The 12,892-nt window shown below is 47.5% G+C and overlaps 3 protein-coding genes across 3 annotated transcripts; 2 read left to right on the plus strand and 1 right to left on the minus strand.

Annotated features, from left to right (window-relative positions):
* Positions 1-98: 98 nt before the first annotated feature.
* Positions 99-2,457, plus strand: LOC144388901 (nuclear factor 7, ovary-like). Its single transcript, XM_078091705.1, has 2 exons — positions 99-894; positions 2,440-2,457. Exons 1-2 carry the CDS (start codon positions 235-237, stop codon positions 2,455-2,457), a joined length of 678 nt encoding a protein of 225 aa, XP_077947831.1. The 5' UTR covers positions 99-234.
* A 112-nt stretch (positions 2,458-2,569) lies between these two features.
* On the plus strand, positions 2,570-4,770 carry LOC120834563 (achaete-scute homolog 5-like). Its single transcript, XM_040202610.2, has 2 exons — positions 2,570-2,703; positions 4,015-4,770. Exon 2 carries the CDS (start codon positions 4,059-4,061, stop codon positions 4,455-4,457), a length of 399 nt encoding a protein of 132 aa, XP_040058544.1. The 5' UTR covers positions 2,570-2,703; positions 4,015-4,058; the 3' UTR covers positions 4,458-4,770.
* A 650-nt stretch (positions 4,771-5,420) lies between these two features.
* On the minus strand, positions 5,421-12,676 carry ppp1r15b (protein phosphatase 1, regulatory subunit 15B). Its single transcript, XM_040203118.2, has 2 exons — positions 9,934-12,676; positions 5,421-8,581 (listed from the first exon to the last, which is right to left on the minus strand). Exons 1-2 carry the CDS (start codon positions 11,791-11,793, stop codon positions 8,360-8,362), a joined length of 2,082 nt encoding a protein of 693 aa, XP_040059052.2. The 5' UTR covers positions 11,794-12,676; the 3' UTR covers positions 5,421-8,359.
* Between the last annotated feature and the right edge of the window lie 216 nt (positions 12,677-12,892).

Consider the following 12,892-nt stretch of genomic DNA (forward strand, 5'->3'; position numbering starts at 1 on the left):
AGAGAGGCTGATTCAGGATCAGTTCAAGAAGCTTCACCAGTTTATAAAGGAGGACGAGGAGGCCAGGATCTCGTCTGCAGAGATTCACAGAAACACACCAACCACAGATTCAGACCCATCGATGAAGCTGCTGTAGAACACAAGAAGAACCTTCAGGAACCTCTGGAGGCCTTAAAGGAGAAGTTAAAGCTCCTTGAACAAGTTAAAGTGACGTGTGATCAAACAGCAGCACACATGAAGGTCCAGGCCCGAGACACAGAGAGGCTGATTCAGGATCAGTTTAAGAAGCTTCACCGGTTTCTAAAGGAGGAAGAGGAGGCCAGGATCTCTGCTCTGAGGGAGGAAGAGGAGCAGAAGAGTCAGATGATGGAGAAGAAGATGAAGCCTCTGAGCAGAGAGATAGCAGCTCTTTCAGACACAGTCAGAGCCACAGAGGAGCAGCTGAGAGCTGAAGACATCTCCTTCCTGAACCACTACAAGGCTGCAGTGGAAAGAGTCCAGCAGCGCCCCCTGCTGGAGGACCACCAGCTGCCATCAGGAGTTCTGATAGACCAGGCCAAACACCTGGGCAACCTGACCTACAACATCTGGAGCAAGATGAAGGAGATGGTCTCCTACACTCCTGTGGTTCTGGACCCAAACACTGCTCATCCAGAACTCGTTCTGTCAGAAGATCTGACCAGCGTGAGACGAGGAGAGAGACAGAAGCTTCCTGATAATCCAGAGAGGTTTGAGGAACGCTGGTATGTTCTGGGCTCTGAGGGATTTAACTCAGGGACTCACAGCTGGGATGTTGAAGTAGGAGACGGTAGAGGCTGGATTCTGGGTGTGTCAGCAGAGTCTGTCCAGAGGAAAGAAGACGTACAGTCTGGAATAATCATTCTTCTTTACTTTGTCTTATTAATCTTCTGCTCATATTTCTTCACTTATTGGTCTCCTGCTTTGATGTTTAATACTAATCATTTATCGTAACAGAAGCAGCCAACAGCTCTGGAACGACAATATTAACATTATAACTTTTAATTTTACAGTTAAGATGTCACGTGTTAAATTCAGCAACAAGAGAACGGAGATGCTGGATCCTTCAGGTCTCTGCATGTTGAGGATCAGCTTCATCTTTGATGTTACATTAAAGCAACACGATGAACACACACACACACAGACACACACACACACACACACACACACACACACACACACTCCTGCAGGAACATACAGACAGAAGGATTAGGACGGAGCAGTTTGGTTCATGTGCCAAATTCAGACATGTTAGCTTGTTAGCCTAATAGCTTGTTAGCCTATTAGCGTGTTAGCCTGTGGATATTATTGCAGACTTTGTTGACTCGTTTGGTTGACAGATGTTCACACATACAGTAGTATTCAGTCTCTTGCCTCTGAAGAAGCTGCAGCTTTGTGTGTGTGTGTGTGTGTGTGTGTGTGTGTGTGTGTGTGTGTTTTCAGTCTGCCGGTGTTGACTGATGTCACTCTGACTTCATCTTTCAAACTTAAAAACAGGCCGAACATGTGACCCGCTTCCTGTTCTCAGCTTTTGAAGCCTGAGTGACGACATCTCCTGTGTGTGTGTGTGTGTGTGTGTGTGTGTGGGAGGGGGGGGGGGGTACTGGGGGGCAACAGGTCTCACCTTCAAAGAAGTACCAGGTCAAAACGATTTGATCAACACGTACTTATTCCGTTTATATGAATTTAAACGTACATTCTTCTGATGTTTTGGGCAACAGGTGTGTGCATGCGATTTAGAGTCATGTTCACGGGATCAGTGGCACTCAGCTTGGTGTCGTCTCCATAGTGGGAGTCCAGCCCCCCTGCTGGGGGGTCTGATCCCCAAAACCAGTGCGGTGGGCGGCGCTGAGCCATGGGACCTGAGGTGAAGGTCCACGCTCTGAGGTGGCGATGTCCTCCACTCACGTTCCACCCGGAGACGCGTCTGTCCTCGGCGGACATCGGGATTCCGAGGTGTTTGTCACACATCGACGATAATGTGCACAACGTGGAAATGATATTGTAGGAAAAAAGGGGATTGAAGTAATGGAGTGATCATAAATAAAGATTCATTCACTTACATGGTCCAGAAAAATGCTCCATACATAAAGTATATCATTATATTACTACAGTTGTTGTTTATTCACTGGACAATTAAGTACATAAATAAGTTCAGTAAATGTGTATGAAGACCTTTGAGTATGAACCGGTAACTCTCAGGTTACGTGTGTGTGTGTGTGTGTGTGTGTGTGTGTGTGTAAACAGTCATCAGTGTGCGTTGTGTGATGAGAGGCTGACAGGAAGGGAGTGTGTCGCTCATGTCTTTCATCTGGAAACGCAGGATTTAGGAAGAGGAAACTGCAAACACTCATTTCTGTCCCAGGATGCTCTTTGATGTCTCGCGGTCGACTGTTGCAGCGAATGTGTTTCCGGCTTCAGGTTCAGACTCACACCTGAAGCTGAAGAGAAACACGCAGACAGGGAACCAACAAGGACGGGTCGGTTCTGCTCCTGCATCGTCACACGGTGTTCAGCGATCGATCATTTAGCAAACTCAGAGAATCCAACCTTTTATACACGTGGCGTGTTCGGTCCTGCCTCACACCTGGGGGGGGCGGAGCTTCAGCGAGTAAAGCCAGGTAAAGCTTCAGTGTTTCATCCTGCTGCCTCAGACCGGAGGAAACACTGCAGCAGCATCTGAAGGTGAGACAAAGACGCATCATCTCATTACACTTTACCATGATTCATATGATATATATACACACACACGTATGTACATAGACACACATGTATGTACTCACTTTAATCTGTCCGTCGAATCTCAGTCTTTAATAATGTTAAATTTAACTCAACGATCAGTTGGGGAAAGAACGTTTACTCACTTGAGTAAAGTTCTAAGATACTTGTACTGCACATTATACGTGTGTTGTATACCGTTTTATAATTTGCTTCTATTCCATTGACTCTCACAGGGAACAGATGTACATTTTTAACACTAGTTTCACGACAGCTTTAGTTACTTTGAACATTTGAGGCTTTATGAAGTTTTTAAACTCCACAGGCGGTCGAGTGTGAAGTCATCAAATCGGCTCCACCTTTACCAGCTGAACCATTAAAGTCAACATTAACGACTAATACAATGCTTTCATATTACGCAGACAATATATTGTTTATGATTAATTTCTTTGCTTCTTTACTTTACTTTTACTAAACTAAAAAAATTAAGATGGAGGAATATTTCTACGCTGTAAGTACTAAAAGTAAGACATTGTGTTTTATAAGATATTTGTGGGCAAAAACAAGTTATTTATTTCCCCGTGTTCAGCTTCTCTTTTAGGACTCAATCTGTCTCCACGTTGTCATGGTGACGACTTACAGCGTTAGCTGGAGAGCTGCTGTAGCTGAGCGCTAGCAGCTAACATGCTAGATGGGAGGGAGCCACTCAGGCTTTTCATTGTCTGCGTGTTCACTTTGCATCGAGCGGGACGTCCTGCTGTCCGCTAACGGCGTGTTACTTAGAGGACGAACATTAACAAACATGGTCACTTGCTAACGAGCCACGATAGCTTCATCCTGCTGAAATCTCAACAGCTGATTAATGAAGTTATTAAAAGGTGTGAAACTAAAGGCAGCTGAAGTGATGGAGCTTCCCCACCCGTCTCTCCTAAACAACAGACAAAAAGCAGATTTTAAACCGGGACACCAAAGTGTCTCGAAATGTTTGTCAAAATGACAAAAAATTAAGGTGCGGAGTTCTTGATGAGCTCATGTCTCCTCCTGGAATCCTAAACCAAGCCAACCTTCCCTCCTATTAAAGGAGTTGGAAGAAGAGCTTCCGGTTGAATTGAACACATTTCGATACCGAGCTTCTGGTTTCTTCTAACAATGACTTCTGATTGGTTCCCCACGGTGTCCCAGCGGGACTCTTTAACGGCACCGTGTCCTCTGCACTACGATAAACACGCGATCCTCTGCAGCCGCGTGAATCTTGTGCGTGCGTTTGTCTCTGGGCAGGATGGAGCTCCAGTGAGGCCCGCGCTGCGCTAGCAGGTCCCACCATGAGCGCCACCTTCTCTCCTCCGTCTTACCTGAGCTTCGGCGTGTCTCCCCCCTCCGGCCACCGGGAGGATCGCTCCGTGCCCTTCCTCCTCTACCCTTCGGGCATGGACCCTCTGAGGGGCCCCGGGCTGCTGCCCTACCTGGCCCCCTTCCACCACCGCGGCCACTTCAGCGTGTACGAGTGTCCCTTCGAGCCGGCCTTCATCCAAAAGCGCAACGAGCGCGAGCGGCAGAGGGTGAGGTGCGTGAACCAAGGCTACGCCAAACTCAGGGACCACCTGCCGGGTCAGAGCGCCGACAAGCGCCTCAGCAAGGTGGAGACGCTGAGGGCCGCCATCAGGTACATCAAGTACCTGCAGGGCCTGGTGGAGGTGGAGGAGAGTCTGACGGAGAACTGAGGACAACTTCAACTTCCTGTTTGACTTGAACGGAGGCAGAGACACCCGACGGCTGCTCCTCTGTGGACGTGCATTAGAAGGACCAACAGCTATTGCAATAATTACAATAAAAATAGATGCGTTAGACATTTATGTGTTTTTATTAGTGCAGAGTGTCTGTGAACCGGAGAGGACAGAACAAACACTGGGACTAAAAACGAGCCACTTACTACTTTTCCATTTCTTGTTGCAGAGCTTTTACTCTTGGAAGTTTTAAATAATCTCTTCATCTGATTTTCCTCTATTCATGACGAAATAAATGATTTGCAGCATGTGTTTGCTCCTTTAATTCCAGTTTAAGTCAGCAGAATTCCCTCTGCAACGACATCATGCACCTATTCCAGGAAGTGACTCTGAAAATGTAAAGAATGTCCAACCAAATGTTACTCTTTAAGAATTTAAACCGGTTTTGACGCCAGTTTCTTTACATGATGAAGTTGGATTTACATGAATAAAAAAAAAAAAAAGATTTTTCATCTGTTTATGGGGATTAGGGATTATAAAGTGCTCCATAATGAAGCACCAGCGCCCCTAGAGGACACCAGACGAATGGCGAGGGTAACTGTCGTGGGATCGTGAATTCTTTTAATTTTCACTTTAAAGCCACGGATTTATTTTGGGAGTCAAAGTGGAATCATCCCGTTTCTCTCTGATGACGCGCAGCACGTGTTGGGAGACGGTCTTCCCGTTGTGACACCAAAGCTGCTCCGGTTTATCCTCAGGAGATCCCCAATGAGCCTCCCTTTCTGTTCGGTCCATAAAAGGTGTGTTTGTTTACCTTCACGCAGTAAACCTCAGGGACCAGCGCCACCTGCTGGACAAGATACAGCCTCCCCCCTCGGCCTGGAACACACACACATTATTTACATTCAAAACCCTTTCGGGCAAAATGTAGGAGGAGAAAAAAGGCAAAATGAGCCAGTGTGTGATCATTAAATGTTGATTTAATATTCAATGGGTCATATTATTTGTGAGGAAATGCTGCAGAATGAGTTACCCACCAAAACGAAAGCATTAGAAAAATAAAACCTTTTTCTGACTGAAATAATCACAAACATTCATCCCGTCGTTTCCAACCTGCTGCTATAAAAGTCCATTTAGAAACGAGGCGTTCCCTTCTGATTATTGAATACTAGCTGACAGAAGACACCAAACCCGCGCCAGTGGATGGCGGTCCTCGTGCACACGCTTCCTGTGTGCAGACTATCGATTAGTGCAGCATGCAGACACTTGGACAGACTATTTAACTCTGACTCTGCTTGAATAATCCCAAAAACATTAAGTCGCCGACGAGTTGTTGGATGACGCAAAGTGACTCTGAGGTCCCGTGAAAATAAAATGTTTAAGTTTCAGGCCACAATCTCAGACAATTAAATGTTAATAAAACAGCTGTATCTGTTGCTGGAGGAGGGAACGCATTGACAAAATAAAATATTTCCTACCGATGCAGCTTCACAATAAAAGCATTTAGACAACTTTCAATGCGGCTGTGATAATAGGGAAGGTCGAGTTTAAAATGGTAACACTGCAAGAAAATCAAGCCCAGGAAAAACAATGTGATGTAGAACATGAATATTCAATTCATCAAAATACCGCTGGGTACATGTTGCAGAACGTCTTTCTTTCCGACGCGTTTCAATTTGAATGCCTATTAAGAGGAATATTTATTTCTTATGGCTGCCAGTTCTTTGTTCAACTCAAACGTTCATACGAACAGTTGAGTTTTAGATCAGACCTGAATAAGCTCTTTAGTATGTTATGAACATGAGTTTCCTGTGTATACAAAATAATTTGATTATTAACAATGACCACAATAATAATAATAATGTGATCTATCAAGTAAAACATCTCTTCGGAAATGAGAAATTTGGCTTCTTTTTTGGGGGGAACTAAATATCTGAAGAGTCAAACTGTGAAACTACGGCGGTACATTTTATAGAACAATGAATTGATAATCAAAAAGAACCATTTTCCCGCCTCTATAAATAGTTAATCTGTGGAGGAACGACGTCACTGAACTAAAATGTAACAAATTAGAGACATAAGTCAATACTGCTGCAGACGTCTGGTCTCAGCTTTGAATTCAAATGGATCGGGTGCAATAATACGATCAATATACTGATTAGAGATTATACTACTTAACGATTATCAGTGCGAGAGCAGGTAGGGGAGCATTTTATAAGTTAATGGCAGAGATTCATGCAAAAATGGATCAGATTCCAACACCTCAAACCGTCACCTCACACAAGCTTGACATCTTTGGTTTTAAAAAGAAAACTAGAAGCTCAAGAGAGTCGCTGAAGGCTCCTCAGTCCGGTTCCATCCAGTTATTCTGTGAAGACTTCCGAGTCACAGAATGAAGCTGCTGCAATGGTCAATACGAATACAATTATTTAGCTGCGTTTTTAGGCGGAGCAGAAATCATTATAATGAATTAGTGGGTTGAGACGGTTCTGATGTTGGGTTATTTAAACCCTGAACATCTGCAGGTATTCTTCTGTTGAGGTAAAGAGATTAGAGCTTGTAAACATCGAGTCACCATTGCTAAAAAGAAAATGTTCAAATTTCAATAAATTCAAATTAGTGAAATAAATTATAAAACAAAGATGGTTTCATTTTTAGATTTTGAACTTTGAGTGTTTTAATAAAAACAGCTGCTTGTTTCTGTGTCTGTGATTTAAACTGAAACTGTAAACTGTCTGATCATAAACAAGTCTCTCCTCTAAATAAATAAAACGAGGCAACGCTGTCCAATCAGAACACAGAAACCCGTCACATCACCAGCCAGTATTTCACCAACGCAGTCGGTCATGAAGCGTGTCAGTCCAGAGAGACGAAGCTGCAAAATCGAACAGAGAGAAGAAGTCAATCAGTAAAGAGTCAGCAGCTCTCAGTCTGTCCACATGCTGTGTCTCCGTAGTGTCTCAATGCTCAACAACGGGCGCTTTTCATTTCGTCTGTATCACCAATGTTGACCTACAAGGTCACCTTTAGGCGTCCAGATCGACCCTCCGGGAAGTCGAGAGCGGATCGACCCCCCCGTGCTTCCGGGAAGTAGAGAGCGGATCGACCCCCCGTGCTTCCGGGAAGTAGAGAGCGGATCGACCCCCCGTGCTTCCGGGAAGTAGAGAGCGGATCGACCCCCCGTGCTTCCGGGAAGTAGAGAGCGGATCGACCCCCCGTGCTTCCGGGAAGTAGAGAGCGGATCGACCCCCCGTGCTTCCGGGAAGTAGAGAGCGGATCGACCCCCCGTGCTTCCGGGAAGTAGAGAGCGGATCGACCCCCCGTGCTTCCGGGAAGTCGAGAGCGGATCGACCCCCCGTGCTTCCGGGAAGTCGAGAGCGGACCGACCCCCGTGCTTCCGGGAAGTCGAGAGCGGACCGACCCCCGTGCTTCCGGGAAGTCGAGAGCGGATCGACCCCCGTGCTTCCGGGAAGTAGAGAGCGGATCGACCCCCGTGCTTCCGGGAAGTAGAGAGCGGATCGACCCCCGTGCTTCCGGGAAGTAGAGAGCGGACCGACCCCCGTGCTTCCGGGAAGTAGAGAGCGGACCGACCCCCGTGCTTCCGGGAAGTAGAGAGCGGACCGACCCCCGTGCTTCCGGGAAGTAGAGAGCGGATCGACCCCCGTGCTTCCGGGAAGTAGAGAGCGGATCGACCCCCGTGCTTCCGGGAAGTAGAGAGCGGATCGACCCCCGTGCTTCCGGGAAGTAGAGAGCGGATCGACCCCCGTGCATCAGGGAAGTAGAGAGCGGATCGACCCCCGTGCATCCAGGACAGATCATCCCTCCGTTGTCCTGGACGTGGAGGACAGATCGGAGTAGTTGTCCTCTGGCATGGAGGGCTGAGGACAGCTTGAGGGTGCTCAGGCGTCCTGGGTGTAGAGCACAGTGACTAGGCGGTGGTACACCAGGGTGCGGTGCTGTGGCTGCAGGCAGTAGTCGATGCTCTGCTCCACTTCCTGGCAGCGCCGCAGGAATCTGCAGCGGTCCCGGGCCAGCTCCTCCCAGGGGCCCCGCCGGTCCTCCACCTCGCCCTCCTCCCCACAGCTGGCAAAGAACTCCTCCACATCGTCACAGAAATGAACCTGAAACAAAGAAGGTGGTGAAAGTGAAATCTGCATGTCGACACACACACACACACACACACACTATATCAGGGTTTAGAGTGTAAGAGCTGGAGTTTAACAATAAAAATAAGGCATTATTTAAATGTTGAATATGCAGATTTTAGTTTTTCTAGATTTAACAAGGATGAAATAAAGGCTTATCCAAATAGCAAAATATATGATATGCATATATAAATAATAAAATATAGAACCAGGATTCTTTTAGACTAATCAAAGTAAAGAATATTATCCAAGCTATTCAAGTGTGATGGTTACCAGTTTATTTGATCTATTTTACTTAATGTTACGTATAATAAAAAAAGGTCTGTTTCTGAACACGTGATCTTCAATTATTATTAAAAGTCATGAACATCCAGGTTTTTTATTGATATATAGAAGAAATTAAACGGACTTGACTCAATCTGAACATTCAAAAAACATTTTTAAACCTTACGTTTCCCACTGAACCACGGTTTAACGTAACGTAAGTATATTTACGCGAGAATACTAATACTTCATTAAAACACTGCATTTTGGACATTTATTTGAAAACAACTTATTTTGCTGATTTAGATTAATACAAAATACCTAGAAAATGATGCATTACTTTAAATGATGTGAGTGGATTCATCAGCTCCACCTTTAACACGACTAACTAGTTTAAAGATGAGCATTACAACTTTAGCCAATTGAAGCGTTCCTGAATTTCTTCCCTTTACGAACAGCTTTTCTGATGCGATGCTCCAAACATACTCATCTATGGAAACGTCTTGTGGGACCAGGATAGTAATTAGATAAATGATCGATATTCTTAAACTGACCACGTTCATTATGTACGAACTGGTGCCTCCACTTCTTTACTCACTTTGTCTCAACTAAAATCAGTGGGACTATCAAACATTATCATCCATCAACAAGCACTTTGTCCGAAGTCAAGATGACTAAACTGTCCAGTGTGTTTCAGGTTTAATCACATGAGTCACTGCAGTAAAATGAAACCAGGAAGCAGAAATACTCAAGAAACCGCATCAACGTGAGCTGGATGATTCTTAGCATTTTCATTTTCTCAGTTTCTGCATCTCAGGCCTTTTAAAATAAATGAATCTGCAACTAATCTGAAAATCAATTCAGATTTTAAAATCATGAATAAAATATTGTCTGGTGTCATGTTTCCTCAATTACTCAGATGTAGTTTCAGGCAGAATCTCTTTGGGTTTGGAAAAACATGAAGACTGACACCATTACCATCGGATTCTGAATATTAGAAATCAGATATACTGGAAAGGTATCATCTTGGGAGCGAATGACTTTCTGGTAGAGAACAAACTGACCTTTTTGGTCGTGCTGCAGCTCTGCGTGCTGGAGAGCTCAGAGAAGCCACTGTCCAGCCTCTCCTCCGCCTCCTCCTTCCTGTACTCAGGAGGAGCCGCCGGGTTCGGGCGGAAGGAGCAGGAGGGAGTCTGGGAGGCCTTCTTCGGCCTGGCCCGGGGCCCCGCCTCCTCTACGGACCCTTGGCTCCTGAACGTTGCCTGGAAGTTTAAGGGGCTGTAAGGGTCCGAGGAGCAGCCGAAGGAGCTAAACAGGCGGAGGCTTTCCGCTTCGTCCACTTCGCTGGCTGAGGTGGAGTCGTCCCAGGTGTCGCTGCCGGACGGAGGGGAGGACGAGGTGAGAGGCAGCGGGGTGACTTCGGGGGAGGACCCCGGGGTGGACAGAGCGGAAGACGGAGGCGTGGGGATGGGCCTGGGTGGGGAGGTGACGGTGTGCTGCTGGGCGGTGAAGTTTCGGGGGTTGTAGGGATCAACACTTTTGCAAAGGGAGCTCCACATGCGTTTCGCCTCAGTGTCGGCGTCGCTGTCTGAGGCTTCATCGTCCTCTTCTTCATCATCTTCTTCGTCGTCCGTTGAGTCTGACTGATCAGACGAGCCGTCGCTTTTAAAGCCAGCATCATCATCGTAGTCATCGTCATCACTGGAGGTCCCGTCTGATTGGCTACTGTCGTCACTGCAGGGGCATCCCATGATGAAGGCGATGGCTTTATTTTGGCACTGCGGATGGGTGAGCGCTATTGGCTCCACGGACTTTTCCTCTCCCTCCTCCGAGGTCCCTACCTCCATCTCTGTCTCACCGGCGGTGCCATTTTTAACTGAATCGACCTCCTGCTGCGACCGCGCTTCACTCTGAACTTTCATGCCCACCAGGAAGAGCTCCTGCTCCAGAGCGGAGTAACCATTGTCCCGATCAGGGGTCAGAAGTGCCACCTCACTGCAGGCGGCGGCAGCTCCTGAACTGCTCAGGTGGTTACCGATTTTGGGCAGGCGGTCCGTGGCGGACCGCTCCGTGTTCTGGACCGTTGGAAGGCCTCTGTTGTGTGACAGCTCCTCTTTGACGTCAGTCAGTCCAGTGTTTTCTCCCGGCGTCCATCCCCGGCCACCGCACTGGACAAACAGACCTGTTGTTTCGTTTGCTTTTGTTTCCACCGCTGGTTGTTGTGGACAAGGACAGCCTGTGATGGGGACCTCCCCGGCCCTGGAGACATCTGACGGCAGCCCTTTACGGAAGCTCTCCTCACCTTCCCAGAAGCTGCCCCACCACGTCCTGCTTTTACCCCTGCAGATCTTTGCCAGATGACCCACCGGCTCCCAGTCCTTCCCTCCTCGGGGACCAGTTTCCTGAGATGACACCAAGCTCAACAGATCATGACTGAGAAAAGCATTAGAAGAAAAATATCCAATGTGGGCTTGCGGGCCGTAATTTAAGTCAATTTCCTCCGAGGTTTGAATTCCCATTTCCAGCAGCGAATCAGCGGTAAACCACGTTAAAGTGCCGCCGCCCCAAGGCTCCAGGCGGCCGGCGGCCCGGTCGTGCTGATGCCGCAGGTGGGTCAGGTGAGGGGCGGCGTGCTGTGTGAGCGGCATCATGTCGTCCAGCTGTCTCAACAACTCGCGTTCATCATCGATTAAGTTGTTCTTTAAACCCCCACTGAGCCACCCGGCTCCCGTTTCCGCCCTGACGGGGGTTTGCGGTCGGCCCGGGAGACGTCGTTGCAGAAATGCCATTACTGGCCTTGACAGTAGGCCGAGCCACGAGCTTTCCTGAGTGTCAAGCCCGGGAGAGGCGAGTCCACGTCCGGCGGGGAAGGACGAGCTGTGTCCGCCAGACAAATGTCCCTCACCGTTAAAATTTCTTAACATGTTTTTCTTCAAGTTTAAAAGTGCAAAAATATAAACTATGCGACCTGAGAAAACTGATCACAAACGGCAGCTCGGCGGCGAACGTGACAGCTGTCAAACTGTCGAAGGCTGCAGCGGCTCCAGCCGGGTCAACGGGAGCTCTGGACATCTATGTACGACACACGTTTAGTGACAATAGTTTGACGTGGATGTCGTCGTTACACGTGCTGGCACACGTACCGACCGCCGCAGCAAGCGGGAACCCAGGGAATGACGTCCGTGCGACCGGCGCGCTCCGCGGCGTTGACGCTCTTCTGAGAGCGGTGGTTGGACTTCTTTCTGGTGGAGAACTTCGCGAAGACGGGGACAAAAAACAAGGCGGACGAGCCCCGATGTGACGAAGTAAGACGAGCCATGTTCCTTTTAGAGTCGGCTTTATATATCCGTAGAGAAGGCAACGGGCGGCTTGAGGTCTGCGGATTCCAACGGCGGATGCTAGCAGGGTAGCTTAACGGGAGAAGCTAGCTAGCTTCGCAGTTAGCTTTAACAGGAGTATCGTCTAATTTGAAATACTCTATTATTAGGAAAGAAACAATCTCTTGGCTTCGTTCTCCGGGTTTAACTGTTTCAAAAAATATCTATCCGTGGTTTATAACCTCCAGGCCTTTCCCGAATTACAAGTATAATCGTTGCCTCGCTTCCGTGTGTCGGTGAGTCCGTCTTCTTGCTCCGGGGAGAGATTTCATCAGAAACTTAAGGGACCGTCCACAAATTCTCGTCCTCTTTTTTATCGCGAGAGGCCAGGGGGCGTCGCGGTGTTACCAGATTGTGTGCGTGACTCTGTGAGCTGCTGCTGGTTACGCAACAAAGATAGTCAAAGGTCTTCAGTGCTGCCACGTGTTTATCAGCTGAGAGCCTCCCACACAGATGGGACCTTATCTGTACTGCAGCTCTTCTACTAGCACTGAAAATACGTCTACACATTAACTAACCTGCCATCTGAGGAAGTAGAGGTTGGGAAATTAAAGATATCAGTTTGTATGCCATTTTTGCCTTTTTACATTACAGGTCATTCAGCTGACGCTTTTTATCCAAAGTGACTTACATTACATTTTTAACC

Source organism: Gasterosteus aculeatus, chromosome 17 (assembly GCF_964276395.1).
Source record: "Gasterosteus aculeatus chromosome 17, fGasAcu3.hap1.1, whole genome shotgun sequence".
In the NCBI taxonomy this organism is placed as follows: Eukaryota; Metazoa; Chordata; class Actinopteri; order Perciformes; family Gasterosteidae; genus Gasterosteus; species Gasterosteus aculeatus.